General features: G+C 38.9%; 2 protein-coding genes across 2 annotated transcripts; one reads left to right on the forward strand and one right to left on the reverse strand.

Moving 5' to 3' along the window:
• Positions 1–17: 17 nt before the first annotated feature.
• Positions 18–5,242, reverse strand: LOC102720540 (tyrosine-specific transport protein-like). The gene is made up of 14 exons (XM_006658866.3): positions 4,893–5,242; positions 4,743–4,783; positions 4,236–4,328; positions 3,902–3,976; positions 3,495–3,544; positions 3,223–3,312; positions 2,888–2,944; positions 2,486–2,555; positions 1,922–2,023; positions 1,802–1,854; positions 1,414–1,561; positions 1,250–1,334; positions 940–1,068; positions 18–350 (listed from the first exon to the last, which is right to left on the reverse strand). Exons 1-14 carry the CDS (start codon positions 5,179–5,181, stop codon positions 160–162), a joined length of 1,473 nt encoding a protein of 490 aa, XP_006658929.2. The 5' UTR covers positions 5,182–5,242; the 3' UTR covers positions 18–159.
• A 2,201-nt stretch (positions 5,243–7,443) lies between these two features.
• LOC102722230 (4-alpha-glucanotransferase DPE2) lies at positions 7,444–15,574 on the forward strand. The gene is made up of 23 exons (XM_006658011.3): positions 7,444–7,741; positions 8,189–8,544; positions 8,777–8,894; positions 9,354–9,406; positions 9,508–9,635; positions 9,770–9,899; positions 10,216–10,412; positions 10,506–10,584; positions 10,722–10,760; positions 11,225–11,344; positions 11,440–11,541; positions 11,679–11,762; positions 11,863–12,105; positions 12,188–12,313; positions 12,401–12,475; positions 12,562–12,633; positions 12,838–12,957; positions 13,096–13,193; positions 13,583–13,742; positions 13,820–13,918; positions 14,056–14,253; positions 14,345–14,438; positions 15,180–15,574. The coding sequence occupies exons 2-23, from the start codon at positions 8,191–8,193 to the stop codon at positions 15,341–15,343; spliced, it is 2,853 nt and encodes a 950-aa protein (XP_006658074.1). The 5' UTR covers positions 7,444–7,741; positions 8,189–8,190; the 3' UTR covers positions 15,344–15,574.
• The last annotated feature ends 40 nt before the right edge of the window (positions 15,575–15,614 follow it).

A 15,614-nucleotide genomic window follows, 5' to 3' on the forward strand; every position in this document is an offset into this window, starting at 1 on the left:
ACAACCTGCCTCAGTAGAATAGCTTGATGAACCTGTGCAAGAATTAATTAAAAAAAAGCTGGCTCAGTTAATTTTATGTACAATATTAGGAGGCTATTAGCGGTCTTGCAAAAGGAAGAAAAAAATCTGCTGAAGCATCGGTTTTTGGAGCTCTAAGTGTCAGTGTAGTCCTTGTAACTGCATTATGTCCTTGAAAATCTCTGAAAATATTACGAGCAATGCACCCCCCATGACAAATGCGAGGGTAAACTTTCCTCCTGGGACTATTGGGGGTACTGGAGCTTCCAGGTCATCTGAGTACCTCTCCGACCAAGACATAGCTGCAGGAAAAACTCCAAAAAGTACTAGAACTGAAAGGAATACATTCAAGATATCAGTTCATTTTCCTTTTTCCCTCACGAATAAGCTATCAATCAATTTAATCTACTCAAGAGCAAATCTGATCTTTGCTGATCAATAATCATATGAAAGCTCTGTATTTCTATTCTGTTGATTGTGTAGATGATCCCATGCCATATGAATGTTCTACACTTCTATTCTTAATTAACATATACTTTTTCATGTTTGCAAAAGTAAAGGTCTTCTATTTTTCCATTCAAACAATCTATTTCTGTTGATTTAAAGAGTTTCCTTTCAACCCCATCTTTGCAGAGATTTGAACCTACAATCCTACATCATGCACTTAGGATTTTCATGTACCTGTCACCAATAAATCCGTAATTTTTTTTCCTTTTATGGATTTGGAAGAAAACATATAAATGAGGTGCTAAGTTCTTAGTTATCACATACGGAATATACTAGGGTGACTGAAATGTCTTAATTGGTTGGTTTCATTCTACCGCAAGTATTTTAGTAAAATAAGTTTTAAAACAGCATATGCCTCTACATATTTCTTCTGTACATCTATTCATGGTTGGAAATAATATAAAGGATCCTTGCCTCCATAAGTTCCTGCGAAGTCCAGTGCCTTGAAAAATATCTCTGGATCAAGTAAGGACAGAACAAGCGGAGGCACCAAAGTTACAACGTATGGCAGAGGTTTGTTCTGTCCACTTGGTAGTTTAAGCACTGCAATGTTATAAAGAAGTAGAGAAAAAAAAGAGGGATGATGGATTAATAGCAGCAGCTAGTCCCAGAATATTGACATTATTTTTTATCTTCAAGTATCTCATAAAATTGGGCACTTTCTCCTTTATACCTCATATTAGTTGAAAAATGTGATTGCTCTAGGCTGAAGAAGATAACTTACAGTCTGCTATGAAGTCTGAGAGTCCTAGAACAAATCCAATGTATGATGTGCCAATTGCAAGAAATGAGAATGCCTCAACGATAGGCTGCAAACCAAAGACATTTTGAAATTTACTCAGTTTTGTGAAACATGGAACATTGTATGAACAACTTGAAAATACTTACCCCCACTGTTCCATTACTTGATCTAAGTTGTTCTAATGGATCAATAATAGTGCCGTCCCCTGCAAGGCCTGGAATTGTCCCCAGGAGTACTGCATCCCATGTGAGAAACAGAGCAAGGGGTATGGCGGTACCTACTACAATGGCCTTCCTGCAATATTCAACAAGGATATGCATATTCCTTTTGAACCCTCACCTTAGGATATGGTAATATGGCCACTAACTGGAAATTCATGCTATTTGCGTCCCATATTAATGAAACTCATTTGTTTTTGAACATTTTTGTGCTGAACAAGGTAAATATTGCTCTGTTGTCACAAGTTTGAATGAACTGTTTACAACTTCTGTACTTAATCAGATTTTACATACACTTTTTTCTTTATAGCCTTACCTTACTTTTGATAGGTCTCCCTCCAAATTTGTACAGAGAACAGGAACTACATTCTGTTAATGAGAATACTCAGTCTAGTACCAAGAATATTAATTCATTTAACATGGTGAGTAGGATTACCTGGTATACAAATGAAAGTGCAATTATTGGTATACTTTGTGGGGCTGCAGCAAAATTTGCTTCAAGAAGAGAACTCCACTGTAAGTTCCCACTTGCTACCACCTACAAAGGTAGCACCCTATTTATCATCTGTACTTTGTATCGTATTTTAGCTTTGTCATTTTTGATATTGGAACTATATAACTAGAGCCTAGAGGAATCACTATATTACTGCACAGATGCCATATTTCCTGTCAATAGATAAACTAATACTTCTGTAAGAATAGTGGATAGGTCTACGCGCTGTGACATCCATGTTGTCCCTTTTATATGTGGATCCTTAGGTTGCAAGTTTCAATTATATCTGATAGTATATTGTGCAAAGAATATTGATAGTGATAGGCACTAATACATCAATATTTTTAGGAAATTTGATCATATTTCATTCTCTTGACTGATAGCTAGAATCATCGAAGACTGATGTTCCTAATATTTATGACAGGTGAATGAAGTATTCTGTATGAAAACCACTAAAAAGTTTACAAAATTATGTAAATAACCTTCAGCATATCTAGGCACACTTACAACAAGAGCTGTGAAGGATGCTAGGATGCTGAACACCAAAAAACCATTAACCGCACCAATGACTCGCTGGCTGCAGTCATCAATACAAATAATTTTAGTGCTTATCACCTCTGGGAAGGTGTAACATTTAAGATGATAGATTACCTAAGTATCTAAGCACATAGTTTCCTATCAAGACATTTACTTTGTTAGCAAACCTTCTACCTTTGGAGATATTAGCATTCCTATATGATATGATGAACCATACACTCATGACTCATCTAAAAGAAATGTGATGAACCCTCAAATCTAATTAGAACATTAAGAATCTTAGATAAAAAATGGATATCTGCCAACACTTTGACAATCTTGCTATGTCAGGAAGTGTATCATCATGTATGAAGCAGCACATTTGACATTTACCTTCCAAAGTAGCATAGCCCACCAAAAACCAGTGAAAATAGGGTAGCACTCTCCCATCTGTAATACTAAAAGCATCATCAAAGGCTAAAGAGAAGGTATCACGGAATGCTGATAAAATTACGATGTGGTGGCTAGTGATGCTCTGACTGTTAAATATCTATTAAGAATTCTAGAGCCCGCACGTGAACAGAATTTTTGAGGAAGTAGTAACTTCTGTAAATTCCATATCATTTGTTTATTAAGATCAGATGGGGTAAATACTTTTAAAACAAAAGATGTGAACAAATGTTTTAGCTGGAAGATGAACTAAAAGTGAAAACGAAGAGAAGTCATACAATGGAATGCCCAATGAGTTTGTTATGATTTCTGAAGAGCGTGCCACATATGCAACAAGAAGTGCATAATGGATAAACAAATACGAAACACTGCAGGCACATCGAAAACAGTGTTAGAATCTCTCTGTTCATGAAATGATGCACATGCAGGTTGATTGCAGAGAGGATAAGAACTCTTATGATTAGATCAATCTAGGTCATGATTAGGAGTTCCATGTTATAATTTTATTTAATTAAATTCCAATGCCTTATTACTCGTAATTCCTTCATACCAAGCTGTTCTTACTCCGGATGTCCCTAGAGTGCGCATAGCCATTGAAACCTGGAAGAAAAACTAGTGTTTAGAGAAAACAGTTGCTACTCTCCGATTGTGCAGATGTAAATGTATACAGGGAAATTCTAACCAATTATTCACTAATCTGATTGCCAGAACTTTTTTTAACAAGAGGTTGTGAGGAGTTTGTCCACTACATATTAACCTTGTAAAAGTGCAAGCACACTGTCACAGTAATTTGTGATACTTTTGAGTCTCACTTGGTATGTCCAAATGGTGTTCTATCAACACCTCTTGGGAGTAGTATGCTACTCTTCATCTGAATTTAATTATTGTAGATTCATCTTGATTGTTCCTAATAGAAATTTTGGTTTAAAAGTAGAATTTTAGCGATGCAGTAATTACCAGGGAGACACCTCCAGATCCTAGTTCACACATAGTATTGACATTTACTTCAGCAACTAACAATCCTGTTACAACCTGGAAAATGAGATGCAAACATAAACCGTTGGAGTACAAACAAGTTAACGAACTAGACAGAGTATTGGGTCATATCATCAAAACCGTCCTGTATCAAGGTGACATAACAGACAAAAATTAGAAACACTTTCTTTATGAAATGAATTTATGCAGGAATGCAAAATGTGAAAGAAATTTACCTTTGAGAAGCTTCTCTGAGTGCATGTAACCTCTAACAGGTCGGTTTCGATAATCTACCCAGTCAGTGACGTTCTATTACCATATAAATCCAGCAGAAGATGCATGTAACTGCTGAGGCCAAGAATCCAGCTTCTTGTGTGACTGCAGGGATTGCAAGGATACCTGCCCCTACCTATGGCATCGATTATGGGAAAAGATAAATCTATATGTATGTATAATGATCCTCTAAATACTCAGTGTTTTTTGTGAGTTACTCAGAGAAGTTATAGGGATATATATTTATTACTTATTTCAAAGGTCATTGGCAAATTTGAAGGTGTGCTCCATTTCTCATGAATTTATCTCTGGTTTGCAGTGCTAGTTTCTTAAAGCAGTGTGTGATGTGTCAAGAGTTCAATGCTTTATCATCTCATCAACTGTTCTATGATTTCCCATTCTGGCAATTTTTCGGTACATTTTCATTTGAACATGAATGCTACCTGCAGCCTCATCGTCAATTGCTAGGAATGAGAAAACCATTGCACTATTCCTAAATCCTAACCCAATGTTTCATCTCTTGCAACAAGAAGGATGAGACGAACATTACCGTTGTGCCGGCCACAAGGAAGATCGCACTGGTGACACTCCCTGACACCCAAATGAAAACAGAGCAACAATTCCATTAGGGTGCATCTCAAAGACCAAACAAACTACATATGCCCTGGTAAGTTCAGAGATGCAAGCCGCGGCACTGTACCAGGTTCATGCTTCATGGTTGCCTGGTTGAGGTTGGAGAAGAGGCGCTCCAGCTGCTGTTGCTGCTGCTGCTGTGCGCCGGACGTCTGCCTCTCGGCGAACTGCTGCGAGCACAAGCATCGCTGCAGCCTCCTCCTTGGTCCTGGCCCTCCTCTTGTTCTCTGAAGCGCCGGTGCTCTTGCAGAAGACGGAAATGAGATCGATGCTGATGCTGATGAGCTCAGTAGAGGAGGGCAGCAGCGAGCAGAAGCAGCTAACGCCATCGCTGGTGTTCTTGGTCTGCAGCTCATCTTCAGGCTGCTGCTGCTGGCCACTTGTGTGGCTCATGTGTCCAGGCTGAAAAGTGGCGATGCTTTCTCCAGTCATGTCACACGGTTGGGTTGCTGCTGTGGCAGTGTAGCAGTCCAGCAACTGCGTGTGCCCTGTGGATCAGCCGTGTGTGGAAGGAAGGAAGCAGAACCTGTCCAAATTCCTTTTATTTTTTTTAAGAAGTCCATTTTACTCGCCAAATTGTTTTATTGGAGCACTGAGCCCCGTAAACTATTTTTTTGGGCTCATTTTACACTGAAATTAGTCATAGTTTGCACTGAAATTTTGGTAGAGTGATAGATGCATTGCAATTTACGTGTCACTAATCTTTTAGAAATTTTTAAACTATTTATATAGGTTGGAAGCACCTTAGATTCAAATAGTTAGGACAAGATTAAAAATATTTTTAAACTTTGATAATGATATGGCTTAAAAAATTCAGCTTTGAATGCAACCTGTATTAACAGTTGCAACAATGAAAAATGTTATTAAGCAGTGAAGTGAACTATTTTTAATAGTTTAGAGTAAAGTAAGCCAAAAAAACAGTTTGAGAGACTGTGTTCCAATCAATTAGTTTGGAGAGTAAAATAGACATTTTTTTTTTGTGTGTGTGTGGGTCTGTGTTTTTATGTGCTCGTTTTCCATGCAAGGAGTAACAACAACAGGCCGTTGGGCCTAGCACTTGCGCGTACGCACAGTGGGCTGATCGCCAAACAAACCCTCGCCGCGCACGGCCCAGCCCAGCCCAGCCCAGCCCAATTAATTCACGCACGACCACCGCACCGCTCGCTCTCCCCGTGCAGGTGTACCACACATACATCAAACGTAGTACGCACAGGAAAAATTAACTTTTTATCATTTTTAGAAATAACACTAACAATATTTACTATTGAACCTACATATCATAGACACATGAGGACCCACGTGCTATAGACAACAAGTGATAAATATGTTACGTGTTACTTCTAAGAGTGACAAAAAGTTAAATGCCCCAGTACACAAGACTGCTGCGCCGTGAATTTCCAAAACAATGGCGAATTCGAATCCAAACTTCCAAACTGCCATTATTATTACTAGGTAAAAACGACTGGATGGAGCAGAGCAGACTGCTGACTTCGTCACGAAATAACTTCTTTTAACGATATAAAAACTACTATAAAAGACTAAAACATCATCTACTTTATTAAATCTTTGTAAAATTATAATCTACTTTACCTATTATCAATGTATTTACCTTTTCTTTTACAAACTTTAAAACAATTAAAACAAATTTATTTTAGAATAAAATAAAATGGCTAAAATAACTGTATTTTGTAACGGATGTAATACTTGATTAGACTCCAGTTCTGAATAGCCATGGGGACGATGACGATGACAACGACGCAACCAAATTTGTCCAGACCTACACACGGATCTCTCCAAGCACTCTTGCCGCCAAGGATAACATAGAGTATTACCCCCAAACACGTGCATTCATTTCCCGGAATCCGCACTGTCCAAGTTTCAGTTTTGCTGTTTATGGCAAAAAAAACTAAACTAAATTAATCTGCATCTTGAGCCTCCAAATCAATGCTCAGCTCAGAATTACAGCCCAGATTTGTCGCACACCACAATCACTCTCATGAGGCCTGGTTTAGTTTCTTAATTTTTTTCCAAAAATATCACATTAAATCTTTGGACATCTAAATAAAGTATTAAATATAGATAAATAAAAAATTAATTATCCAGTTATGGAAGAAATCTTGAGACGAATTTTTAAGCCTAATTAATACATGATTAACTATAAGTACTACGGTAACCAACATATGCTAACGACGGATTAACTAGGCTCAAAAAAAAGTTCCGTGGTTCTGGCCGTGCTAATCACTCTCTCAGCTCAGATCTTTCTGATGCGATCGCTGTCCCTGCACCGCACAAGCTGGAAATCTCACCGGGAGACACAAAAAAAATCTCGCCTTTCCCTCTCTCTCCGTCACCCACACCGTCTGCAATGCCACTCGACGCAGAGATCTGAATCTCCTGCAAGTTGCACTGCGTTGCGTCGAGACGGCATAGCGTTGCTGTCGCGGCCGCTCGCTGCGTCATCACGTGTCGCCGTGTTCACGGCCTCAGCGGTGTCAGCGAGAGGCTCCGTCATCGTCTTCGTCTTCGGCTTCGTCTTCTCCCAGCCGCACAATCGAACGGGGGCTGGGCTCAAATTTAGGAATTTGGAAGCGTTCCGTGCGGAGCTCCGGATCGATCGACCGAGAGAGGAGGAGGAGGTGAGAAGAAAAAAAAGGCTCCCTTTTTTTAGGCGGCTCTCGCGCTGCAGTTGCATCGAAAGGTGGCGCTTTCCGAGGCTCGCCACTCCGCTCGCTGCCCGTCGTAGACGTCGCCTTCGACCTCGCCATCGCTGTCCTCATCCCACGGGGCCCCGCCCTTTTCTGCTCGGTGTCCTCTTCTTCTTCTTCTTCCACCCGTTGCTGATTGCCTCCCCTCCTCGTGCTTGCTCTCTCCTTCGTTTGTCGCCGCCATTGCCGCCGTTCTTGGCCGCGGCGTGAGGTAACTCCCGATGCCTTATCGGTTTCTTTCCCGCGGATGCGTTGCCATGGGATTGGATGCTGAGCTGTTGCTGCTTGTTTAGTTCTTGTTGGGTTGTGTGACATTGCCCACGGGAAAAGTTGGAGAGTGCGGGAGACACGGGAATGTGGGGGAATTTCTTGGATTCTTCGAATCTGTTCTACCTTTTTTTTCATGGCAAAATGGAAAGGGATACTGATACTTGAATCTTGAGCACTTTGTCTTATTGGAGAAATGGGGAAGGGGTGGGGTAGAAGCATGAACAGTAATTGATATGGATTGGCCTCACAGGCATGCATCCTGGAACCACTCATTTTCTGCATGGTCTATTGATTTTTTTAGGGAGATGATGCTTGTGAAAATCTTTCGTCTTTGTTCATTCATGATTCAGCTTACTCACTTCCCTGCCCGTTTCTGTCTGTTTGGAAGAAATGGCTAATCTGGGGTCATCGTCCGGGAAGAAATCTCTGAATACAGTGACTTTGATCTTCAAATTACCGTACTACACGCAATGGGGGCAGAGTCTTCTCGTCGCCGGATCGGAGCCCGCACTTGGATCTTGGAATGTCAAGCAAGGATTGTCTCTCAGTCCTGTTCATCAGGGAAATGAGCTAATCTGGTGTGGCCGTGTTTCTGTCATTACTGGCTTCAGCTGTCAATACAATTATTATGTAGTGGATGACAACAAGAACGTTCTGAGATCGGAGTCTGGGGAGAAAAGGAAATTAGTGCTTCCAGAGGGTATTCAGGATGGAGACGTCGTTGAGATACGTGACTGGTGGCAGGTACAATTAAGAATTTCCTGTACTTATTGAATTTTTCGTCTTACTTGTTAGGGTATGTTGGTGCATTGTAGAAACATTAGTAGCAGCAGCAGCACTATCTGTCATTACAATTTTAGCTGAATGTGTTATCTTTCTACTGTATGGTCATCTGGTGTGGTTGCTTGTAAGTTGTAAGTCGTACAGTCTTCATGTTATGTACCATGGTTTAATAATAGTTGTGGTTTGAATTCAGGATGCTTCTGAAGCTCTTTTCCTTCGAAGTGCATTCAAGAATGTCATTTTCAGTGGAACTGAAAATGCTAAGAGAGAATTGCAGTCTACATCCCTCAACAAAAGTTTGGATTCTGAAGGTAAGAAAAATGTAACACAGATGGAATAAAGTCAAGTCGTCAATCTACATATATCTGATACTTCCTCTTGACACTCCCTATCAGGAAAATTTGTCGGTTTTGATCGAGAATAGATGAAATTTGGCTGTTATTTTCTACACAACATCAATGTGGATATGTTTAAATATGTGATACTATTGAAGTACATTCAATTGCAAATGTAATGGTACACCTTCGATAATTTGATTATTCTAAAATTGTTGTAGGTCAAAACTTAGAATCTCAAGGTCAAAACTGATTTTTTTTTTGAACAGACTGAGTATTCCACTAATAGAGAATCAATGTAGCATAATCAATTAGTTACATTTCGGTCTAGGTGTGCTGATTGTTTTCTCACATGCACATGGATTTACATATCAACCCAAGCATGGACAACATTTCACTTTTTTAACTCATCGTCCCTAAATTTTTCCTCAACAGATATTGTTGTTCAATTTATTATTAGCTGTCCCCGGCTTGGAGCTGGCTCTACGGTGAGTGTTATTTGTACAGTTTATATTTGGTGATCTTTATCGCATTGTGACTAATAGTTATACTTCTATACTCCGTAACTATTGCTGACATCAAACTTTAGGTCGTGGTCACAGGAAGTAATCCTCAATTAGGAAATTGGCGAACTCAAGATGGCCTCAAGCTTAAATATGTTGGAGATTCCATCTGGAAAGCAAATTGTCTGTTGCGAAAATCTGAGTTCCCAGTAAAATATCCTTGCGCAAATGTGTACCCCTAATTTCCAATTTTCATATAGATTTATCGTATAGATATTCATACTGTTATTTCTGAAGGAGTCACCATTTCAGCTGTTGACCATTGTCTTGCCCTTAACAATATCTCACATATAAATACTGTAAAATTAGTGAAGCAGGAGTCTCTTCATTGGAGTTTGGTCCAAACAGGGAGGTTGATGTGGATCTATCATCACCCAAGCCGTCCAGATACATCCTCTTGTCTGATGGTGCTCTCCGGGTAATGTATGCAACTGCAGTTAGTACACTGAAAATATGCTTATAATTGCATACATTTGTTGCCATTGAGCCTGCCGGGACCGGGAACTTAGCGACATTTTCTTTTTCTGGCACTCGTTAGCTTTGCTATGACGCTTTAGGCAATCAGTCATATTCACCTTGCAGTAATACTATTGAATCTATTATCTAAAAAAGTAACGCTATTGAATACTTGGTAGAAAGAACCACTGTATCTGATGCTTTGGTAAGATCTGAGGATTCCCAATTGATGATAAGAAAACGATGAGTAGGACTAATTCATCACTTGGTTTTACCAGGAATCACCATGGAGGGGTGCAGGTGTTGCTGTACCTATGTTCTCAATCAGGTCAAGTGAGGACCTTGGTGTTGGAGAATTCCTTGATCTTAAACTTCTTGTTGACTGGGCAGTCAATTCAGGCTTTCATCTTGTTCAGCTTCTTCCTATCAATGATACTTCAGTTCATGGGATGTGGTGGGATTCATATCCTTACAGGTACCAGTAATATGGACTGATTCCCCGTGCTTTGGCTTCAAATAAAAAGAACAATATCTGAACAGAAATAATGCCCTACATGTTGGTTTACAGCTCGCTCTCTGTGTTTGCGTTGCACCCGTTATACCTGAGAGTACAAGCGCTTTCAGATGCAATTCCAGGGGATATTAAGGTATACCTTTGTTACACCTTCATATTAACTCATTGTTGTCGTTGTCTATGTTACCTTCTCATTTCAAAATTTCACTTGCTTTTGAATGAGTTCATTCTCACTTGATCTGGTACTCATGGTTTCTTTATTTTTTCCAGGACGAGATTGCACGGGCAAAGCAGCAGTTGGACAAAAAGGTAGAGATATTATCAAATGCATAGCATCATTAATTTACCCTATGTAACTGGTAGGGTAAAAAGTCCAAATGCAGTTGCTGGCCTGCTGTTGGATTACATGCACCTCCTGCCCTGCTATTTAGCTATGTTTAATCTTAGGATTTTTTTATCATCCTTAAAAAATACCTTGAGGTACCAAAAATTTTGAGATTTGTTTCGATCCAATGGTGAGAAATGATTTGGTACCTCGAGGTACTTTTTGTTGGACCGGAGCAAATCTCAAAAATTTTAGTGCAGAATTTTGTTACCTCAAGGTATCATATTTTTCAGTGTAAAAATGTGGTACCTTAAGATACTTTTTCAAGGATGTTAAAAAAGCTCTTAATCTTAAAATCAGATGACTATGCAATTAATATACTGCAGCTAGTGCTTCTGTTGTTTGCATAAATCTAACATCCCGTTGTTCGAAAATTATGTTTAAACAGGACGTTGACTATGAGGCAGCGATGGCCACAAAGCTCTCGATAGCAAGAAAAATATTCAAATTAGAGAAAGACAAAGTACTAAATTCCAGTTCGTTCAAGCAGTTCTTATCTGAAAATGAGGTATATTTAGTTGTTTGTGAACATTTTGTTTAGTCAATGTACTTGATACATTCTTCAAGACTTACTGTGACTGCCTTCCTTCCATGTTCCAATAGGAGTGGTTGAAACCATATGCTGCATTTTGTTTTCTACGGGACTTCTTTGAGACATCAGACCACAGCCAGTGGGGCCGTTTTTCTCAGTTTTCTAAGGAGAAGGTGTGATCAGTATAACACGCTAATATTTTTTTAATGAAAGTCCCATCATTTGGTTTAGTTTTTTTTCTAATAGGTGAGACCACATATGGGAAAATATTCAAGTACTAAGTCATGGCTTTTTCTGTAATTTCTTTCAGCTTGACAAGCTTGTTTCTGAAGGTACATTGCACCATGACGTTATATGTTTTCATTACTACATCCAGTACCATCTATACATGCAAGTAAGTATCCTCGTTGTCTTTGTCACTCTGATCTGCATTCAAAGTTTTTTTTTCTTGAGAATGTATTCACTGACATTTGATATTATTCCCTTCATGTTAGTTGTCAGAGGCAGCTGCATATGCAAGGAAGAAAAAAGTTATTCTGAAGGGAGATTTACCTATTGGTGTTGACAGGAATAGTGTGGATACTTGGGTATACCCCACTTTATTTCGCATGAATACAGCTACTGGTGCGCCTCCAGATTATTTTGACAAAAATGGACAAAATTGGGGTTTTCCTACATATAACTGGGAGGAGATGTCAAAGGATAATTATGGGTGGTGGAGAGCTCGGCTGACACAGGTTATTTGATAGCACTGATTTTCTCCTGAGTGACTGGGCCATCTTTTGTTGTCATTATTTATTTCCAGTTACCATGATGCAGATGGCAAAATACTTCACTGCATATAGGATAGACCATATCTTGGGTTTTTTTAGGATATGGGAGCTTCCAGATCATGCAGCCACAGGTCTAGCTGGGAAATTTAGACCTTCAATTCCTCTCAGTCAGGTTAGTTTTTGTATCTGTTAAACAAAACATAAAAGGGTCCAGGGAGCCTGAGTAGTTTATCTGACCTGTTCCTATGTTGACTTTCAGGAAGAGCTTCTTAATGAAGGCCTATGGGATTTTGATAGAATGAGCCGCCCTTATATTCGTCAGGAAATACTGGAGGTTTGTTTTTCTAAAACGATGTGCCATACGTTTCTTTTCAGGGAAAAAAAACTGGGCACCGGCATGAAATTTCTATTCTGTTTCAGGAGATATTTGGATCCTTTTGGACAGTAATTGCAGCCAACTTTCTAAACGAGTACAAGAAACAATGTTATGAGGTAATGCAATCAGTTATATTCACTTTTCATAAAAGGTATCTCCTACTCAAGACTGCATGGCGTCAGTAAATTGTTATTAGTTTAGGCTTTAGTACATAATTCTCCTTTTCATATCAGCCGTGTGTTCTCTTCAGTCTTCACTGCCGTTTTCCCATTACATCACCTTCAATTTTTCTTGTAATTTATTTTTTCACACGTGCATAGTTCAAAGAGGACTGCAACACAGAGAAAAAGATAATCTCAAAGCTTAAGACCAGCTCTGAAAAATCACTCTGGCTAGAGAAAGAAGACAATATTCGGCGTGGTTTGTTCGATCTAATACAGGTAATTCATATAGTAGTCCATGCCACAACTGTCCCTAACCTAACCCTATCGTTCTTAATATATATAAAAAAAATATTATTTCAAATTCTGAACCAAAATATTTGAAATCATTTAAAAATATATTTTTTAATTCTGCAGAATATAGTCCTCATTAGAGATCCAGAGGACAATACGAAATTTTATCCCCGTTTCAACCTGGAAGATACTTCAAGTTTTAGGGATCTAGATGAACATAGGTAATGTTGATTTTCTTTAACTACAATTGTTTCTATCTCTATGTTCATGTCTGAGAAGGCCTTGATCTACATTCTTGCGATTTACTCTTTAAATTCTTCAGGCTAGTTAGTGCTAATGAAGTATTTAGTCCAACAGGCTAACAGCTCAGAATCATTCCGATGTTATACTTTGCTATATACTGCTCCTCTCTGTCCAGAATCGTCTTAGTTCTACTCTATCGCCACTACCACATTATTATTGTTTTGCATCTGTTCTTCTCTAGTAGGCAGTTCTTTATTGAGAGAAATGGTACTATTATATAGTAGGCAGTTCCTTCTCAAGAAAAGTATGAACTACTGTAGCACCCAACTTTTGAGGCAATGAGCACTAACCAAGCATTGTTTTACAGCAAAAATGTCCTCAGAAGATTGTACTACGACTACTACTTTGCTCGCCAGGAGAATCTCTGGCGTGAAAATGCATTGAAGACTCTGCCTGTGCTGTTGAACTCATCAGATATGTTGGCATGTGGAGAAGATCTTGGCCTTATCCCTGCCTGTGTTCACCCTGTATGACGTCTTCCTGGACATGCTAATAAACAGCTACTGTTTGTTTTATGCTCATAAATAACATTTTTTTTATCCAGGTTATGCAAGAACTTGGATTGATTGGATTGCGTATCCAGAGAATGCCTAGTGAATCAAACTTGGAATTTGGTATTCCATCTCAGTATAGCTACATGACGGTGTGTTTCCCTCTTGTTAGTTGTAATATTATGTTCATATCTTCAGATGCACATATACTTAGGTTGTATATGGCACAATGAAAATAGTTTGGAGAAGCTATTCAGTTAGATGTCAATTTCGTGCGATAACATTTCAGGTTTGTGCTCCATCATGTCATGATTGTTCCACATTACGTGCTTGGTGGGAAGAAGATGCAGGGAGAAGAAGCCGCTTCTACAAGACTGTAGTTGGCAGCGATGATGAGCCACCCTCTCGCTGCACCCCAGAAGTAGTACACTTCATTGTTCAGCAGCATTTTGATGCACCGTCAATGTGGGCAATCTTCCCATTGCAGGTACATAACTTCGCTTATTAACTTATATGGAGTATCATAGATCAATACAGAATAAAGTAGATGAATATTCTTGGGGTGTTTTATTTGTCAGGACCTGCTTGCACTTAAAGACAAGTACACCACAAGACCAGCACCAGAGGAAACAATCAATGATCCAACTAACCCAAAGCATTATTGGAGATTCCGTAAGTTGAATTTTCATATCATTATTATTTCCCTCAGTAAAAAAGCATGTAGTCTAGTAGTTGCAGTGACTTGAATAGCACCCAAGGTCTTGGGTTTAAATTTCCATAGGAGCATGAATTTCAGATTAGGTACAAAATGGCTGCATATATCCGAGTGGATTTGGGGGCCGGGTAAAAAAAAACCCTTCTCTATAAAAAAAATAAAAAAATATCATTATTATTTCCCTCTTCACTAAAATTAGGTATTAATAAGTGTATAAAAACTTAGAAAGAGAATTAGCTATTATTGGATGATGCCTTCTGATGAGCAAAATCCATACTATTAATTAGAATAAAGCAATATGCTCACCATAAAAAGACAATAGGCCTGTTTAATTTGTTGTCTGGTTTGAGCAATAGGCCTTTTAGACCAATTTCATGATGTTGAAAGCTTAAACATGCACCAGTTCAGCATGTTTTTCTATTTTGTTGTCAACAAGACCATTCTTTTTTTTCTTTCATGCTGATAGTCTACATGACCAAATGATATGCTATCTTCCTAGCTACAGATGAATAAAAAATACCTCGGAGGACAAACTTGTAGGATACTACCATTTTCATATGGTCCATGGCATATCTTTCAATGCTAAAGCGACGTATCCCAAATCCCACATGAAATTTGCACGTTCCACATCGTAAATTTAGCCACCCATAAAGGTGTTTATTTTTGCTTGCATCTAACTTCCCCCCTCTATTTTTTAGGGGTACATGTGACATTGGAGTCGCTGTTGGACGATAAGGATATTCAGGCAGCCATCAAGGACCTTGTCACAAGTAGTGGGAGGTCATTTCCTGGCAAGAAGGTGGAAGGCGCCGAAGAAAGTGGGGAGAAGCTAGCTAAAGTCCAGTTGAATGGTAAACCATAGAAAATAATCTCAAGAACAGCTGAAAGGTATCACGATCACAAGTAAATACAATAAGGCAGCGTACTGCCAATTGGCATGCCAGTTCAGCTGGTGTTGTTTCAGCTAGAAATTTTTTTACGCCAACTAATTCCATTTAACACTGAAATAATTAGTAACATATCATTCATCAAGTCGGCATGTGAAATAATTTATCACCTGTTGTTGTTTTGGTAATAAAATCTTTTCTTGCTACTGAACATCTGTACTATGTCTAGTTTTTTTTTTTAATTCA

Source organism: Oryza brachyantha, chromosome 7 (assembly GCF_000231095.2).
Source record: "Oryza brachyantha chromosome 7, ObraRS2, whole genome shotgun sequence".
NCBI lineage: Eukaryota > Viridiplantae > Streptophyta > Magnoliopsida > Poales > Poaceae > Oryza > Oryza brachyantha.

Bases quoted from the DNA above. Each gene is read 5' to 3' on its own strand.
- LOC102722230 (XM_006658011.3), top strand. From the start codon at position 8,191: ATGGCTAATCTGGGGTCATCGTCCGGGAAGAAATCTCTGAATACAGTG. The intron at 10,413-10,505 runs GTACCAGTAATA...GTTGGTTTACAG, and splicing joins TGGGATTCATATCCTTACAG to CTCGCTCTCTGTGTTTGCGT. The intron at 10,585-10,721 runs GTATACCTTTGT...TATTTTTTCCAG, and splicing joins CAATTCCAGGGGATATTAAG to GACGAGATTGCACGGGCAAA.
- LOC102720540 (XM_006658866.3), bottom strand. From the start codon at position 5,181: ATGAGCTGCAGACCAAGAACACCAGCGATGGCGTTAGCTGCTTCTGCT. The intron at 3,977-4,235 runs GTAATAGAACGT...CTCATTTTCCAG, and splicing joins TCTTCTGCTGGATTTATATG to GTTGTAACAGGATTGTTAGT. The intron at 3,545-3,901 runs GTAATTACTGCA...TTTTTCTTCCAG, and splicing joins GATCTGGAGGTGTCTCCCTG to GTTTCAATGGCTATGCGCAC.